The following is a 16,373-nucleotide window of genomic DNA, read 5'->3' on the forward strand; positions in this document are numbered from 1 at the left end:
ACCTTAACACACTTAACCCTTTATGTAGTATAGAGACTCATTGTGACTAACTGACTATACCTATTGATGGGCCGGGCTCGGGTTGACTACTGCCAAAATTTGAATGGGCCCGGCACGAAGCCCGAGCCCGTACTACAGTGTAAAATCAGTGGTTTCACAATCCATTATTTGGAATTGGAAGACAGACAAAAGCGTTTGCTAAGATCTAGGTAAAAGAATAAAAAATAATGAATTATCAGACTTGGAAGGATCATCTTCATCTGACACCGAGACTAACCATTTGGCCTAAAAAAATTTATAATATAAGAATCATCCAAAGTTGTCGCCCGGTGCTCTGAAAAGTTAATTTCTTCTTTCCTTTTCCCTCTTTTATGTTTATATTCCATGATCTCCGCCTGGTCTTACCCTTGTCCACGTTGGATTAAAAATTAAAACGATAACCAACTATTGGAAAACTCTGACCCGACCCGATGGGAGAAGGAAATAAGAAAATTTCCTTTGAAAGGGAAAACAGTTAAAGACTACTCGGGCTTAGGTCACTGCATCCAAAAATGCCCACTTTACATGCTCACTCTTTTTTTTTAATGGATTTTCCAACTTTCGTCTCCTCCCACTACCCTCCAAAAATCTCTCCAAGAATTAATTACCTTCAAAAAGAATAAGAAAAGAATTAAAAGAAAAAGGTTTTGAAGAAAAAGACGCAAATACCAAACAAATCGACGGTACATATTTGCAACGAATGTTGAAATTGAAATTTAGAAAAAAAGGGAAATAAAACGAAGGCCAAAGGGGGCAGACGCAGACGCAGACAGCAGATGAGCAGACTCACCTCTCGGCTCGCCTCTCCCAACACTACATACATCCATGATCCATCCATCAATTCAAAACAGAATCACGAATCCCAAAGACAGAAAAAGGATGAATCTAGAAGATGTCGAGAATCTCAAGGATAGAACGGTTACAAAGGGGACACGAACCTCGATTTAACCACAGCTCCCTCGAACACACCCTGCAAAACGTGTGCCCACATGGGATGAATGCCGCACGTTTCCTTCTCCCCATGCACACGCAGCACACCCCATCGCTCCCCCCTCCTCCTCTTCCTCCTTTCTCCCTCTCTCCATCTACGCCGTCCGCTTCTTCCAGCAATCTCATCAGCGATACCCTCAACGGTGTTCCGGCCACACCACCACCATCACCATCCGTCCCTGTGGTTCCGGTTGCACTGTTCTCACTGGGGACCACCAGCTCCAAATCTTGACCTGCTCTCAAGTGACGCTCCGCTGCCAACGCCGTCGCCAAGTTCATCCCCGACCTCGCCGGAATCTGACTTTGACCCGCACATGATGGGTATCCCAAGCCGTTCTCTGCCGCCGGCATCTGATCTCCGCCCAGTGTTACCTCTTCCTGTTCATGGCGTGGCTGGTCTACGTAGTAGTAATCGTAGTCGACGTAGTCATCGTCGTCTTCTCTTATGCTCATATTGGAAGGCCTGAAGCCCCAGGTGGCTCCACAGCAGCCCATTCCCTTCAAGCCCAGCCGTTCCCTCAGATTCTTCCACCTGCTTCCTCTCTCCACACTCTCCATTGCTTCTCTCAGAAGACCCACCGATGTTCTTGCTTCTCTTTGCCGCTCTATCGGTTCCTGCAAATAAAAAATCGTCATTTGATCGATTGCGCCCATTCTTTCTTCTTCGAAACCGAAAGAAAGACAAAAACTGAAAGGCCAAGAAAGAAAATATGGAGAAAGAACATCAGCAAAGGGGTTAAATGGGAAAGAATAATTCATACATATCGACGCGTATCGCACTAAATGGATCATCTTCGTCCATGAGAATCTCGTGAGCTCTTTCATCAGCAGAAATTCCGGTATACACAGAACAAAAGGACAATACAGCAAAGCAGAAGAGAAAGAAGAAAAAAAATAGATCGAAGGAGAGAACTAATAACAGCAGAGAGCAAGTGAAAATTTTTGCGATATAGGCAAATGGGTCCAAAGAAAGACAGTCTTGCTCACATGGGAATCAGAATCGCGATCTTATCGCCAGCTCCATGATCGAGGCTCGAGGGGGCCTTGAATCTTTGAAAAAAGAGACCGAAGAAGAAAAGGAGCTTGAACCTTGAATTGAAAGAGAGGGAGAGAGAAAGAAATACTGGGTTGGGTTTTACAGATTACATATAGAGTTCATGGTTATCAGAAAACATGTATATTTGATTACATTCTTTATTCATTAATTAACTATTATTATCCTTGCCTAGACTATCAGAAAACGAAAAAATTACATTGCCTTTGGAGTTTCTGCTGTTTCTAAATACTAATTAATTTATTAACTATTATTATTGTTTTTTAATATCGACAGACGACAACTTGACTTGATGCTCTTCGCCGCCCATTGTCATGACACCTGGCACTTGCCCGTCAATTGGTAAAGCATTGGAGACTACCAAATTTACCCCTCATCATTGCTTTAAATTGCAGGCGTCAGCATCGTTCTAAGGTGACAATGGCTGTGGCGGACAGATAGCATGCTCTGGACCTCTGGGATGCGGATTGTGAATTGTGATGGAGTTGAAAGGAAGATTTCAAGAGTGAAGTGGAAAACAAAGAGCAGATAGGTTTTGCCTGTTTGCTTAAATCATGGATAAGAACACTTGATTTTGGGGTATTTAACTTTTTATATTCCTTCAATCCATCAGCGTTGGTCGCGGGAATGACCAAAATTCTGGTAAGAAGCAGAAAGATGGACTTATAACCCCAACCAACCAGTCCATACGTTGTGCTCTGCAGTCTGCTCACCATTGAATGCTGATTCCCCAGGATTGGATTTGCTTTTTAATACAATAAAAGTAAAGATTAATTAATTAAAGGGAAAATTATTTAATCTAGACTACTAATTGATGATATATATCCTTACTGATCAACTATTATCTTAAATCACCTTTACTACTTTCTCACAATTACCCTCATCATTAAATCTTAACAGAAATGGTAAAATGTCAATTTTACCCTTCTGTGTCTATCTGTGGCTCTATGATTCTCACCATTGCAACTTCGCCTTCGGACCAGCGATGGCATTGACCTGTTTCCTAAAATATCCTCTCTGGACAGCGAACTCCTGGCTGTGGAAAGAAAGGGAATCAGGGGAGGGGTTCGCTTTTATTGGTAATCTGGTCTTGTTTCGTTTGATCGGAGGTGGAGGGCAGGAGGGGTTTGCTACTGCAGCTGCGGTGATGAAACAGGAGAGAGAAAGAGAGCCGGAGGTGGATCTACGTAAGCTAATCCTCCGCCACTACCCTCAAATCTCCCTCACCTGCAATCCATATCTCAAACCTCTACCATCCGATCGTTCGTCATTCTCTTTTGTAACTCTTCTCCTCGTATCAGCTCCGATTTCGAAGACCTTCGAGTTTGAAAGAGGGCCAGCTGAGGCCCTCTTTGGCAGAGGGGAGAGGGGGTGGTGTCAGTGATATCCAGCGATGTGTCAAAGGGGGTTTGAGGGCGGCCATCTTGTTCTCTTCGTATCAGCTCCGATTTCAATCGCTAGCAATGGTGTCAGTAATGTCTTTGGCAGAGGGGAGAGAGGGTTTGAGGATGGTGGAGAGGTGGTGTCAGTGATGTCTGGTGATGGTGTCAAAGGGGGGGTTTGAGGACGACCATCTTGTTCTCTTTGTATCAGCTCCGATTTCAATTTCCTTGTCTTCAACCTCCGAGAGGGAATTCGTGTTGAAGCAAGAAGTTCACCCACGCATCCGAACTCGGCACTTTCAACGGTTCCCCTGTGGCACCAGGGAAGAGAATGAGCCGGAGAAGGAAGAGGGGGAGACGGACCTTTAGATCATCGGACTAACCATCAAGTTGTAAAGGGTATTTTAGGAATTTAAAAAATATTCTATGTATGTTATGTCCTATGTTCACCATTGTTCTCAAAATCGGACCGAATCGGACGGTCAGACCGGAAAAACTGGGAACGGGTCATCTGACCGGTTCTATTTTCCTCTAAAACCTCTTTTTCCCTCAAAACTATTCATTTTGGTCAATAAATTGCTAAACCGGCCAGTTAATCATTTGAACGATTTTGACTGTTTTTTCAATATTTTAATTTTTTAATTTTTTGTCAGAACAGACCGACTGTTTGGGTCAATCGGTCAGACCGTTCGAACTGATAACCAGACCCCTGATTGATTCAGTCATCGATTCATTTTTAAAAACCATGATGTGAACAGAATATAAGGGAAAATTAACCCTAAGATAGATTTTAAATAATTGTTAAAAAATTTAAGAGTTTCAATATGTAAACAGAGTAGAGTTAGTCAATTAGTTAAATCATAGGGTTAATTTAAAAATTTTTGTCCTTAATAAATCCATTAGCTCAACTTTCTCAAGTAGGATTCGGTTTATTTTTAAGCTTAGAAATGTGATCCATCGGTTCAGCCCGACCCAAGTCTACTGATCAAATCTCATTAGGACTGCAGAGTGCAGACCACTCCCAACCGCCACTGAATATTGATGTGGATGAGGACCGAGCCACAACCTCGGTCAGATTGATGATGTGGAGCATTTCTATTCGTGGGAACCAGTGTTTTTAGACTGTTATTGATCTGGATGATCGGACTGTTTAGCTTCAACCTTAATTTGGTCTTTGACAAAAAAACATTAATTTGGTCAGTAATCTGTTGATCAAAAGTTATTGAACCGTCAACTGTTATCATCCATTTAACAGTTTTTGGCTGTTTTTTATTTTAATTTTCAATTGAAACAGACTGTCTGTTTAAATAATAGCTTAATTAGGTTTGTGACTCTGAGCACATAATACCCATTCCCCAGTGTAAAGCCGTGAAACTTTCACTGCTCAGCCTAGCATACGTCATACGACGACAAAGCGTGTGTGTGTGAATTGTGATTAGGTCATAAGACCAATAATTTGGATGACAATTTTTAAGTAGTTTGTTTGTTTGTTTGTAAGTCGCTTAGGAAGGTCCAATCTTTACATATTGATCCTTATAATTCGAGTAAAAGGAGAAAGCTCTTCTTTCTAGATTTTTTCTTTGCAACGAATGGGTTATACACACCTTTCCTAATTACATAAATTTTCTTTTCCTAGTTACATACAAACTATTATGATAAGAGTTATTTCAGAATTAAGGGATACTCTCCTAATTTACGGTTCACGCCAATACTCCCCCTCATGTTAGCGCATATAAATTTTGGATGCCCAACTTGCCAAGTGAGCTGTAGAAGTTTTTACTGGATACAACTTTTGTAAGTATGTCTGCCAGCTGGTCTTCAAACTTGACAAAGGGAAATCAAATGATTTTGTCTTCGATATTTTGTTTGATAAAATGTCGGTCCATTTTCACATGCTTTGTTCGATCATGTTGGACGGGATTCTAGGAGAGTCTATGGTAGCTTTGTTATCACAGAATATGTCCACTTTAGAGGTTGGGGGGAAACCAATTTCAGTCATCAAACTTCTAAGCTAGAGTAGCTCACAAAGCCCTTTAGCCATTCCTCATAACTCAGCTTCAACACTTGATAGGGCCATCGCCTTTTGTTTTTTACTCCTCCACATGATTAGATTCCCACCGACAAATGTAAAGTACCCCGAGGTGGATTTTCTATCTGAGATAGTTGGTGCCATCCAGGAGAGGACTTCAAGTGTCGCAGAATTCACATCACGACATCCATGTGATCTTCGCTTGGGAAATGCATGAATTGACTTACTACGCTGACAGCGTAGGCGATGTCTGGACGAGTGTGTGAGAGGTAAATAAGTTTACCAACCAGCCTTTGATATCTCTCGTTATTGGTAGGTACTTGGTTTGGATATTCTCCAAGTTTATAGTTTTGAATAATTGGTGTGTTTGTCGGTCTGCACTCTAACTGTCCCACTTCAGAGAGCAAATCCAAGGTGTATTTCCGTTGAGACAGAAATACACATTCCCTTGATCTAGCAACTTCGATTCCTAGAAAATACCTGAGCCCGCCTAAGTTCTTCATTTCAAACTCAGTTGTCAATTGCTTTAGCAGTGTTGCTATTTCTCCTGAATCATTCCCTGTGATAATCATATCATCTACGTATATTATTAGAGCAGTCGCCCTCCCTCGTTGGTGCTTCAGGAATAGTGTATGGTCTGAATTGCTTTGTTGGAAGCCATATTTCCTCATCGCAAGACTAAACCGCCCAAACCATGCTTGCGGTGATTGTTTTAGTCTATATAGTGCTCGTTGTAGCTTACACACAACTTGGTTATTGGAATTCGCTGTATAACCAAGTGGGATGTCCATGTATACCTCCTCTTCAAGATCACCATGGAGGAAGACATTCTTTACATCGAACTGGTGCAATGGAATCAAGGTTTGCTTTGATCGTATTCAACTTGGCCACTGGTGAGAAGGTCTCTTGATAATCTACGCCCTGTGTCTGGGTATAACCTTTTGCGACCAGCCTCGCTTTGTATCTCTCAATTGTTCCGTCTGCCTTGTATTTAACGGAGAATACCCACTTACACCCTACAGGTCATTTCCCTTCGGGCAAAGTAACCAGAGTCCATGTTTTGTTCTTCAATAGTACCTCCATCTCTTCTTGTATGGCCCGAGTCCATTTCGGGTTTGTCAAAGCTTCTTGAATACTGGCGGGGATATGATTTGAGGACAATTCTTGCACAAATGTTTTTAGAGGTTTGGAGAGTCTCCTTGTTGATACATAATTGATAGTTGGATACTTTGTCCTCTGATCCTTGACCTCTGGAAAATATCTATTTGGCGGTTTGCCACGATTATGCCTGAAAGGTAAGGTGTAACTAGCCGAAGTATTCATATCATTAGAGCTTGACGGTGTGGTAGGAGAGATTACCTCAGGGATGGCTTCCGGGATATTCTCAGGAGATGGGCCTTCCGGTACTGGGGAGGTTGGGGTCTCTATTTCTTCTACTGGGAGAGGCGATGTAGATGCTGTGATCTCTGTAGATGTCTCCGGTGCTGTCTCTATAGATGTCTTACCGGTTGCTTCATTGACCACCATCTCTGTTGAAGCACTCGTATTCAGCCAGTCGGGAAAAAACTAGTTCTGTTCTTCACTCTGACTCTCCCCCTAAAGAGAAGAATTGGTTTTGGAAGGAGAGTAGAATGTTTCCGATTCTGAAAAGGTAATATCCATTGTAACATAGGTGTGGTGGATGGCTGGGTCATAGCATTGGTACCCTTTCTGGTGTAGCACATACCCCAAAAATAAGCATCTAGTTGCTTATGGATCTAGTTTTGTGCGTTGATTTTTATGTAGATGCACGAATGCTACACAACCAAAAACTCGAGGTGGAATCATCAAAACGGATGGCAAGGAAACATGTGATGAAAGAACTTGTAATGGTGTTAGAAACTGTAAGACCCGTGATGGCATTCAGTTAAGGAGGTGCACGACGGTAGCAACGACATTAGCCCAATGTCGGTTAGGTACATGTGCTCCAAGTAACATAGTACGGGCAGTTTCGAGTATGTGCCAGTTTTCCTCTCAGCAATGACATTTTGCTGTGAAGTCTGTGGGAATGAAGTCTCATGAAGTAACCCATGAATCTGGAAATAATCTTGGAACCGTTGATTCATGTATTCTCCGCCATTATCAGACTCGAATACCTGAATCTGTGATGTGAACTAAGTCTTTACCATCATATGGAAAGATTGAAATACAGTCAACACTTCATCTTTATGTTTCAGCAGATATAACCATGTCATGCGAGTGTAGTCATCAACAAAGATTACAAACCAGCGAAATCCAGACATCGTAGTTACCGGGGATGGCCCCCACACATCCGAGTGAATCAAAGCAAATGGAACTCTACTCTTATTCATACTTAAGGGATAAATAGTTCTATGACTCTTAGCTAAGATGCAAGTGTTACACTAAAAATCATGAGGCTGTATATCTATAAATAATTCTGGAAATAAGTGTTTCATGTAACCGAATGATGGATGTCCTAACCGGCGATGCCACATCCAAATCTGTTGTTCTCTGGTGTTACTTTGATACTGTGCATGATGTGCTTGACCCGTGCGGAGATCATTCATGTAGTAGAGCCCCCCTCCTAGTACCACGCCCAATTATCTCCTTGGTGAGAATATCCTAAAGAAGACAAAAAGTAGGATAAATGAGCACAACACAATTTAGATCAGAGGAGATTTGGCTAACAGATAGTAATTTATGGGAGAGAGAGGGAACAAGCAAGGTGTTCTTCAAGGATATTACAGGCGAAGTCTTTGAAAAATCAATAGCATCATAGGTCATGTGGTCAGTATCTCCTGAGTCAAGTATCTATGCATCGATAGTTTTGTTGGGAAGATTGTTACCTGAATCCGAGAGGTGTACGTCTCCCTGTGGTGAGAGTTGAGATTCTGTTGTAACCGTTGCAGCCTTACCACTAGTTTCAGCCTTGTCTTGACGTTTTCGAGCTTGGAGTTCATGCCACCAGTTGGGATGGCCATGTAGCCTGAAGCAATTCTCCCGGGTATGTTTTGAGTTACCACAATGAGAACACTTAGTTCCACCAGAAGATGTTCGAGATTTAGAGGACGTACTAGATTTTTCGTTGCTTAAAGACAGATAACCCGTTGAGGAGGGGCGTAAGTTGCCCAGTTTTAACGCCTCTAGAGGCCAAAACAACTCCCAGAGTTTCAATATTGTTACCGGTGATCATGACCCTTTGTCGGATAGCTTCTCTCCGAACATGTGCGTATGCTTGCTCAATAGTGGGAAGCAGATGCATTTGGAGTACATCTGCCCGTATCTTGTCTAATCTGTCATCAAGGCCATCCAAGAAGATGTACACTCTCTCTTCTTGAAGAAGAGTATTGTACCGTTGAATGTCCACCACACACTCCATCGGATTTGGACGGCAAAAATCAATTTCTCGCCACAAACCTTGAAGATCATTATAATACCTTTCAAGGGACCCTCTAGACTGGTGCAAGCGGGTCACACGACGCCAAAGATCGTATACTTGCGAGGTATCACTGCCATCAAAGTACGTAGTAGCAACAGAATCCCACACCATCTTTGCTGTAGGGAATCGAATAAAATTACCAATCAAGGATACGCCCATGGAGTTAATTAACCATCCCTTGACAATAGCGTTGTCGGTGCGCCACCTTCGAAAGCTTCGGTCAGTCGGTGGAGGCTGAGGAAGTTCGCCATTAATATATCCCAATTTGTCTCTGCCAGAGATATACATTTCAACAACTTGGGACCAAAGAGCATAGTTGGTGCCATCCAACTTAACACTGATTTGAGCGACGGAGGTCTCTGTAGTCGGGGTCGGTCTGTGCAGGAGCTCAGTCATTCTGGTGGTCAATTTAGTGAGGGTAGGATTGGGCTATTGTTCTCCAAACGGATTTGAGGTTTCCGAATCAGACATGGTTGTGTCTGTCGAAGGGTGTTCTTACCGATGGCGTCTCGGAGGAAGTCAACAATCGTACCTAACGTTGAGTGTTAGAGAGCGATGTTCGGTCGTTGCAGATTGCGAAGAAGCAGGCGAGTCCGAGACTTCACAGCGATCAAGAGGACGAGCCGGGTTGCACTCAGCAAGAATTTGTAGCGGCGATATCAACGACCAACCACTGGCGACCACGGTGAGACAGCGAGATCTGGCAGAGCAACCACCGGCTGATGTGAAGAAGAGCGATGTTCGGTCGTTGCAGATTGCAAAGAAGCAGGCGAATCTGAGACTTCGCAGCGATTAGGAGGACAAGGAGGGTTGCACTCAACAAGGATTTGCAGCGACGATATCAGCGGCCAACCACCAGCGACCACGGTGAGAGCAACTGTTGGACTTGCAGCGGCAGTAGTAGAGGCCAACCATCGGAGACTGCGATGGAGTTGATAGTTCTGGGTAGAAGGGAAAGAAAAAACAAACCACACGATAGAGCAACCGCCGGACTTGCAGCAGTAGTAGCAATGGTCACCCACCGGCGACCAAGACTTCGCAGTGATCAGGAAAACAAGTTTGTCACGGACCGTGACACTCTGATACCATGATAATTCGAGTAGAAGGAGAAATCTCTTCTTCTTTCTTGATTTTTCCTTTGCAACGAATGGATTATATACACACCTCTCCTAGTTACATCCAAACTTTCATTTCCTAGTTACATACAAAAATTATCTCAGAATTAAGGGATACTCTCCTAGTTTACGGCTCAGGCCAATAGATCCGACTGAAATTTGGATTATCTTTCATCTTCCTCCCTGGGGGCTGGGACAACCTTATGTTTTTAATCAAATCTTATGAGATTGAGAGGAGATTGATCCTCCGTATGAAACCGAGTCCAACGGAAAAAACAGACCAGCAGATTTTGCTGCCGAGGCTTCGCCAGACAAACTTGGTGCTGACATGGGCTGCATGCAATTAATGTGATTTGCCGAACCCAAAACAACAAGTAAAGAAAGAAAACCTCGTAGTTGTAAGGGGTTCTGAATTTCAACTGAGAGTAAAGTTTCAAAGACGTGTATACATATATAGCCATGTAATGGTTTTTTGACATTTCAGGACAAACTTTTCTAAAGTGATCAATCTCGAACAGGAAATTGATTATCAAAGACTGAACTGATTCACACCGGATGTGTAAAATGTGAGAAAAAGGAGGTGGAATATGTGTGAACAAAATGCTAGATAGGATTAAGGGTAAAAGACTAGAATATACCCTGAATTTTTATAAATCGAATTAAATGTATCATGATTTTTTTAAACAGATTTAAATGTATTTTTTAAGCTGATCCAACTAGACTTAAACATACCCTTAACAATAAAATCTGACATAAGAAACCATCTAAAATTTTTAAAATCTTATTTTACCCTTCTAAGCAAGAAGAAATAAAGAATGTTGGAGGAGAGGAGAAAAAAGGTGAATATTGGCCAACAGACTAGTTAGAGAAAACCCTTGATATTCAGAGTTCAGCCTGATGTGGAAATCATTGATCTTAGTAATACATATTGGTTATAGAATTTGAGGTTCATTTTATGAAATGAATCATCATGGAAAATGATTCTATGAAATGAAAGAAATGCATAGTGTTAACATTCGTAATGATGGACAAAAACACAAACAACTTCATCAGGAGAGGGAGGTGCCCAAGTTTGCTTAATAGAAGATGCCTGTAAGCAAATAAGCAACAACATACAACAACAAAATGAACAATCTAGGGCAATTCCTTCCATCACATTGAGAATTGCAACTGCACTTGCAAATCAAGATCAGTGGAAGACAATGAAATTTGGATTTTCCTCTTCCTTTATGTCTAGTTCATCCAAAAATTCATTCAACAACACTGTAAAAAATTCAGTAGTAGTTGCAAAGGTGTCCTCTGTTTTAGGGGTGCAACTTTAACAGAATTGGGATTTTATAAAAATTTCAATGAGTCCAAACCGAAGCCCAAATCCAAAGTAGTGTAAACTGTTAACTCTGAGCCAACCCGAGTTGCACCCTATGAGGAATAATCTAATCTGTCACTTGATGAACAAATAAAATACATGTTCTAGACTGAAGATTTTTAGGCTCAGTTTGGAAAGAGCACAAATGCTATGTACAATGCAAATACATCTAAAATAATACAAAATGTAAGGTTTTACACTCTTACATATTTGTATTTATACTCCTTCAAATCTTAGTCATTGAGGATCAGTTTTCAAGGAATTAGATATACTTTAAAGGTCCATCTTCTCCTGAAGTTTCTGAAAATTATAAAAACCTCCCCTAAAGTTTCACTTTAACAAAATCCTCTTCTCTACTTTTGAAAAATGCAACTATTACCTCTCTTCCATTCCCCACTCCAACCTTCCCATTTTTTACTAAAATAACCCTCCTTTCTCAATCTTTTACTGCTTCTTTTGGGGTAGCCGGGGGCCGGGGCTTCGGAAAGCCAGTTGTAGCTAAGATCAACCGTCCGTATTCTAACCTGGTTCCACTGTCGAACAGGGTCATTAAACAAGTTCCCTGTAGTTGAAGGTTTGTGATGGGAAATGAGGAGAGATTGTCCAGGATAATGCTCGTAAAATGGTCCATGCTCAAGTCTAGGTAGTTCAACCGATTGAGCCGTGATAGCAGTCGGTCGACCGACGGTTGTACGACATTGCCACGTATTGGAGCAACGAAGGCAGAGACGAAGGTGAGAGAATGCCGGAGAGGTCGTTTTGCTTGAGGTCGAGGCAGGTTAGGGCTCTTGATAAGAACGGAGGGACTGAACCAGATAGATGGTTGTGATAGAGAATGACATTGGATAACGACGGGAGAGTTTCGATTGTTTGGGGAATCTGGCCTCTCAGTTGATTGTAGCTGAGATCAAGCGTTTGAAGGCTCCGAAGCTTTGCAAGAGTTACAGCTAAATGGCGAGAAACCGGAGGTTCTTCAACTGTGATAGCGTTTGAGGAAGAGTACCAATAATTCTAGCAGAACAATGGAGGTCTTGGCTAACGCTGAAAGTTTACCGATTGCAGGAACGAGACGACCGATTAGGCCAAGAGAACCAGCTCTGGGATCACCTAGGTTCAAAGCGATGACCTTGTCGGCTTCACAGTACGCACCTGCGAAGTTGCACGGGTCGGAGGTGAAGTCCCAAGAAGAGAAGAAATTCGAGCCTGGCATGTTCGTATTTGTGCACGTTTTCACCCGAAAAAGGGAGAGGCTAAAGGGATTACTCGGGTAACTATTAATCTCTAAAATCGATAGGGTGTAACATAGAAAATGCGCAGAAAGGAATGCACAACAGAACTAAAAGATAGAGAGCAGAGACTGTAGGTCCACCGAAGCTCTTCATCATCTCCATTTCTAAAAAGAAACAGAGAGAGAAGAGAAACCCAGGGAGGCATGGAACTCTGGCTTGTCGAGAAGGGTCTGTAAGGGTTTTAAAGAGGAAGGGATGAACTTTTCTGCTACTTTTCCGAAAGACTTATATATTTATCGTACAAGACTCCGTGAACGCTTTAATGGCATAGCAGTTGAAGAAGATGACAGTATTCGAGTAGATTACGGAGGGCAGCGTCATTCTGCCGCCGTGCATCATCAAAGAAGATGAACAGTGTTTGAGCAATTGATAGACAGGATTGTTTTAGTAAAAACAGATACACATTAATTCGTAAAAAAGTAAAATAGGTATTTCATAAAAAATAGAAGAAAGGTTTTTGTTAAAATAAAACTACAGGAAGATTTTTATGATTGTCAAAAATTTCAAGAAAGGTTTTTATATCTTATCCATTAATTTTGATTCAATAATCAACATGCTTATTTTGTTTGTCCGAGAACAACTATATCATTCATCACCCAAATACAAATTTAACAGTTTTATATTCCTTTTCAATATAATCCTCTTTTTGCAAGATATTTTGTCTCAACGTCTCAATATTTTGACACAAATTTTTTTAGATAAAAAAAAAACAGAAAAACAAAGGGAGAACCTTCTAGACTGTGGGTGAGGTCTGAGGTGGGCTCACTCTACCTCTCTCTCTCTCTCTCTCTCTCCCCAAGCCAATCCGTTCTCAGAATCAACGGTCAAGACCCAACTTCATAAAAAAAAAACGTAGAAGTAGGGATACATCCGATGCAGAATTCTGAATTCCAGCACCCCTACTAGTAGCTCTCTCCCCCATGGGGCTATAAAATTCGGATCGGGCTGATTGGTCATTCTCTCTCTCTCAAAAAAAAAAATCATTTGTACTCCTGATTGCAGACCTACCTTCTCCACACTTTTCCTATTTTGCCACGTGTCATCTCTAAGGTCATGAATAGGGGGTATTCATGTTTATTTCCACCCCAAACCTATTTCCATTTTTAGGCCTCATTTTTCGTTTTTATAAATTTCCGCTCTCTCTCTCTCTCTCTCTCTCTCTCTCTCTCTCTCGTTCAATTCAAAACACCACACTTCTTCCTCTCCTTCCTGTTTGTTTTTCCAAGTTTCCTTTCGGTCTGCATTCAAAACTTAAGAGTTAAAACAATTCAATCGAAAACATGGCCGGTGTTTGCTCTTTCAATCTACTCCCCTGTCAAAACCCCTCACTCATGCGGTCACAGCGCCCTTTGGGTTCCAACAACTCTGTTTCGCCCCTCAATTCCATCGGAGTTATTTCCAAGAATCTGCCAGAGAGGTCGGTATTCTCCCTCCGAGGACGTAGTCATCGGGTGAGACCCGTCTTGAGGGTTCGAGAGGTCGACGACGAATGGGGACCCGACAAGGAGGAGGAGGAGGAGAAACCGGTGGGAGAGGGAGTGGCAGCTGCAACTGCAGTGGCCGATAAATCAGAGGATCCCAGCGACCGCGAGATTTATAACCTGAAGAAAGCTTTGATTGATTCCCTCTACGGCACGGATCGAGGGTTGAGGGCCTCCAGCGAGACCAGAGCAGAGATCGTGGAGCTCATCACCCAGCTGGAGGCCAAAAACCCAACTGCGGCTCCCACCGAGGCTTTGACCCTTCTCAACGGCAAATGGATACTTGCGTTAGTAATTTTACTTAATACTAGTTTTTGATCTTTCTACTACGTTCCGATAAGGATATTTTCATGTCAACAGTGGTTGGTGGGTGCGCTGCAGGTACACCTCTTTCGTGGGCTTATTCCTGCTGTTCTCGAGAGGAACGCTGCCGCTAGTAAAGGTGGAGGAGATATCTCAGAGCATAGACTCATCAAATTTCACTGTCGAGAATGTGGTCCAGTTCGCTGGGCCTTTGGCCACCACAACCTTGAGCACCAATGCCAAGTTTGAGATCCGAAGCCCCAAGCGCGTCCAGGTAAGCTATCAAGTGTTAGCAAGCAACAATGTGAATGTGAATCGTTCAGTTTCACCTGATTCCTGAACCAGCGGTGGAATTGGGTTGGGTCCTCGTCCTTCACCTTGTAGTTTGTAGTGATGGTATTGAATTTATTCGAGATTAATTGTAAGAAAATTTGCAGATCAAGTTCGAGGAAGGCATAATCGGGACTCCCCAATTGACCGATTCCATCGAGATACCAGAGAAAGCGGAGTTTCTAGGGCAAACGATCGATCTGACACCCTTGAAGGGGTTGATCAGCTCGGTGCAGAACACAGCGTCATCGGTTGTGAAGTCCATCTCCAGCCGACCACCGCTGAAGATACCAATCTCCAACACAAATGCAGAGTCGTGGTTGCTAACAACATACCTGGATGATGAACTCCGTATCTCAAGGGGGGATGGCGGTAGTGTCTTCGTCCTCGTCAAGGAAGGCAGCTCCCTTTTGACATCACTCTAAATCTAAACATTTCTTTTGTCAACAATACATTTTTAGAGCTTCTTTGATACAGATATGTATTATGAATATGGTTTTTTATTTACTATTATCATACACAATAGTGAATAACGCATTCAAGTTCTTGCTAGCATGTATGGCTTTAATCCTTCTATTAAATTAAGTTTCTATGTATAAAAACTTCTGAAGGAAATCAATTTTACCAAGGGAATATCCATTTATCATCCTTTTCTTGGAAGAAAAAAAGGATGGATTTATCATTCCCATCTAAAAGGATGATGAATCATCCTTTGCTGAGATTTCTTCTGTTCTGTCCCTTCTAAATGGTAGGGTCCATCGTGTCGTTGGTTGACATGAATATGAGCCCAAGCTTAGGAATCCCATTTCTAAACTCGCATATGTATTCCTGATTGCAAACCCCATTAGCTTTCTCTCAATTTTTCTCAAACCCATCCCAAACCCGTTGAACCCTTTGACCAAATGTTTTCTACTAAGAAAAAGTTTCTTAATGCTTATAATATGACTTGAATTCAAATCATTTAATGATAACGACAAATCTCTTAACACTACTTTAAGCCACTAATAATCTCACATTTTATATTATTTAATGAAATAATATAAATTAAAAGAAATAATATTTAAAATTAACATTTTATAACTAAATGAAATAAACAATCTATCTAATCCAAATTTACATTAAATGATGATTTTAATCCCAAAAAATTTATACAGAAAATATTAATATAATTATCTTAGTACTTAAAATTTATGATTTTGTACATGATATATAATATAATAGGTTCATATTTATGAATCCCAAGTATCGAGTTTCAGATACCCTAAAGTCAATCCAAACCCGTCTGAAACCCTATAGGGTTTTAATCTAAAATCCCAAACCCGTCCCAAACTTATAGGATTTTGATAAATGGGTCCTATTAGGGTCGGGAGGGATAGGATACCCAAAAATTCCCACGAAACAGCCATCCCTACCCAAACCCCACTAAGACCGTGGGAAGAGCTGTCATCTCATCGCTTTGCCTGCGGATGGCTTTACGCTCTGACAGGGCCCTAATTAGTCTTATGTTACTTTGCTTTACCAAAATTGAAAAACAACCCAAAATCAAGAAAAGCAAA

At 41.8% G+C, this 16,373-nt stretch overlaps 1 protein-coding gene, 3 long non-coding RNA genes and 1 pseudogene across 4 annotated transcripts; 2 read left to right on the plus strand and 3 right to left on the minus strand.

Moving 5' to 3' along the window:
• Positions 1–684: 684 nt before the first annotated feature.
• Positions 685–1,930, minus strand: LOC148875229 (uncharacterized). The gene is made up of 2 exons (XR_016104914.1): positions 1,791–1,930; positions 685–1,644 (listed from the first exon to the last, which is right to left on the minus strand). It is a non-coding gene; the product is annotated as an uncharacterized LOC148875229 (long non-coding RNA).
• Positions 1,034–2,873, plus strand: LOC148875230 (uncharacterized). The gene is made up of 2 exons (XR_016104915.1): positions 1,034–2,204; positions 2,360–2,873. It is a non-coding gene; the product is annotated as an uncharacterized LOC148875230 (long non-coding RNA).
• Positions 2,874–7,812: 4,939 nt separating this feature from the next.
• On the minus strand, positions 7,813–10,246 carry LOC148875231 (uncharacterized). Its single transcript, XR_016104916.1, has 2 exons — positions 8,341–10,246; positions 7,813–8,116 (listed from the first exon to the last, which is right to left on the minus strand). It is a non-coding gene; the product is annotated as an uncharacterized LOC148875231 (long non-coding RNA).
• A 1,392-nt stretch (positions 10,247–11,638) lies between these two features.
• On the minus strand, positions 11,639–12,760 carry LOC148875232 (receptor-like kinase TMK2; annotated as a pseudogene).
• A 797-nt stretch (positions 12,761–13,557) lies between these two features.
• LOC148875233 (plastid-lipid-associated protein, chloroplastic-like) lies at positions 13,558–15,372 on the plus strand. The gene is made up of 3 exons (XM_088964313.1): positions 13,558–14,471; positions 14,566–14,761; positions 14,925–15,372. The coding sequence occupies exons 1-3, from the start codon at positions 13,984–13,986 to the stop codon at positions 15,240–15,242; spliced, it is 1,002 nt and encodes a 333-aa protein (XP_088820439.1). The 5' UTR covers positions 13,558–13,983; the 3' UTR covers positions 15,243–15,372.
• The last annotated feature ends 1,001 nt before the right edge of the window (positions 15,373–16,373 follow it).

The sequence above is a fragment of the Nelumbo lutea genome, chromosome 1 (genome assembly GCF_056320005.1).
Source record: "Nelumbo lutea isolate HS-2025 chromosome 1, American lotus-T2T, whole genome shotgun sequence".
Lineage (NCBI taxonomy): Eukaryota > Viridiplantae > Streptophyta > Magnoliopsida > Proteales > Nelumbonaceae > Nelumbo > Nelumbo lutea.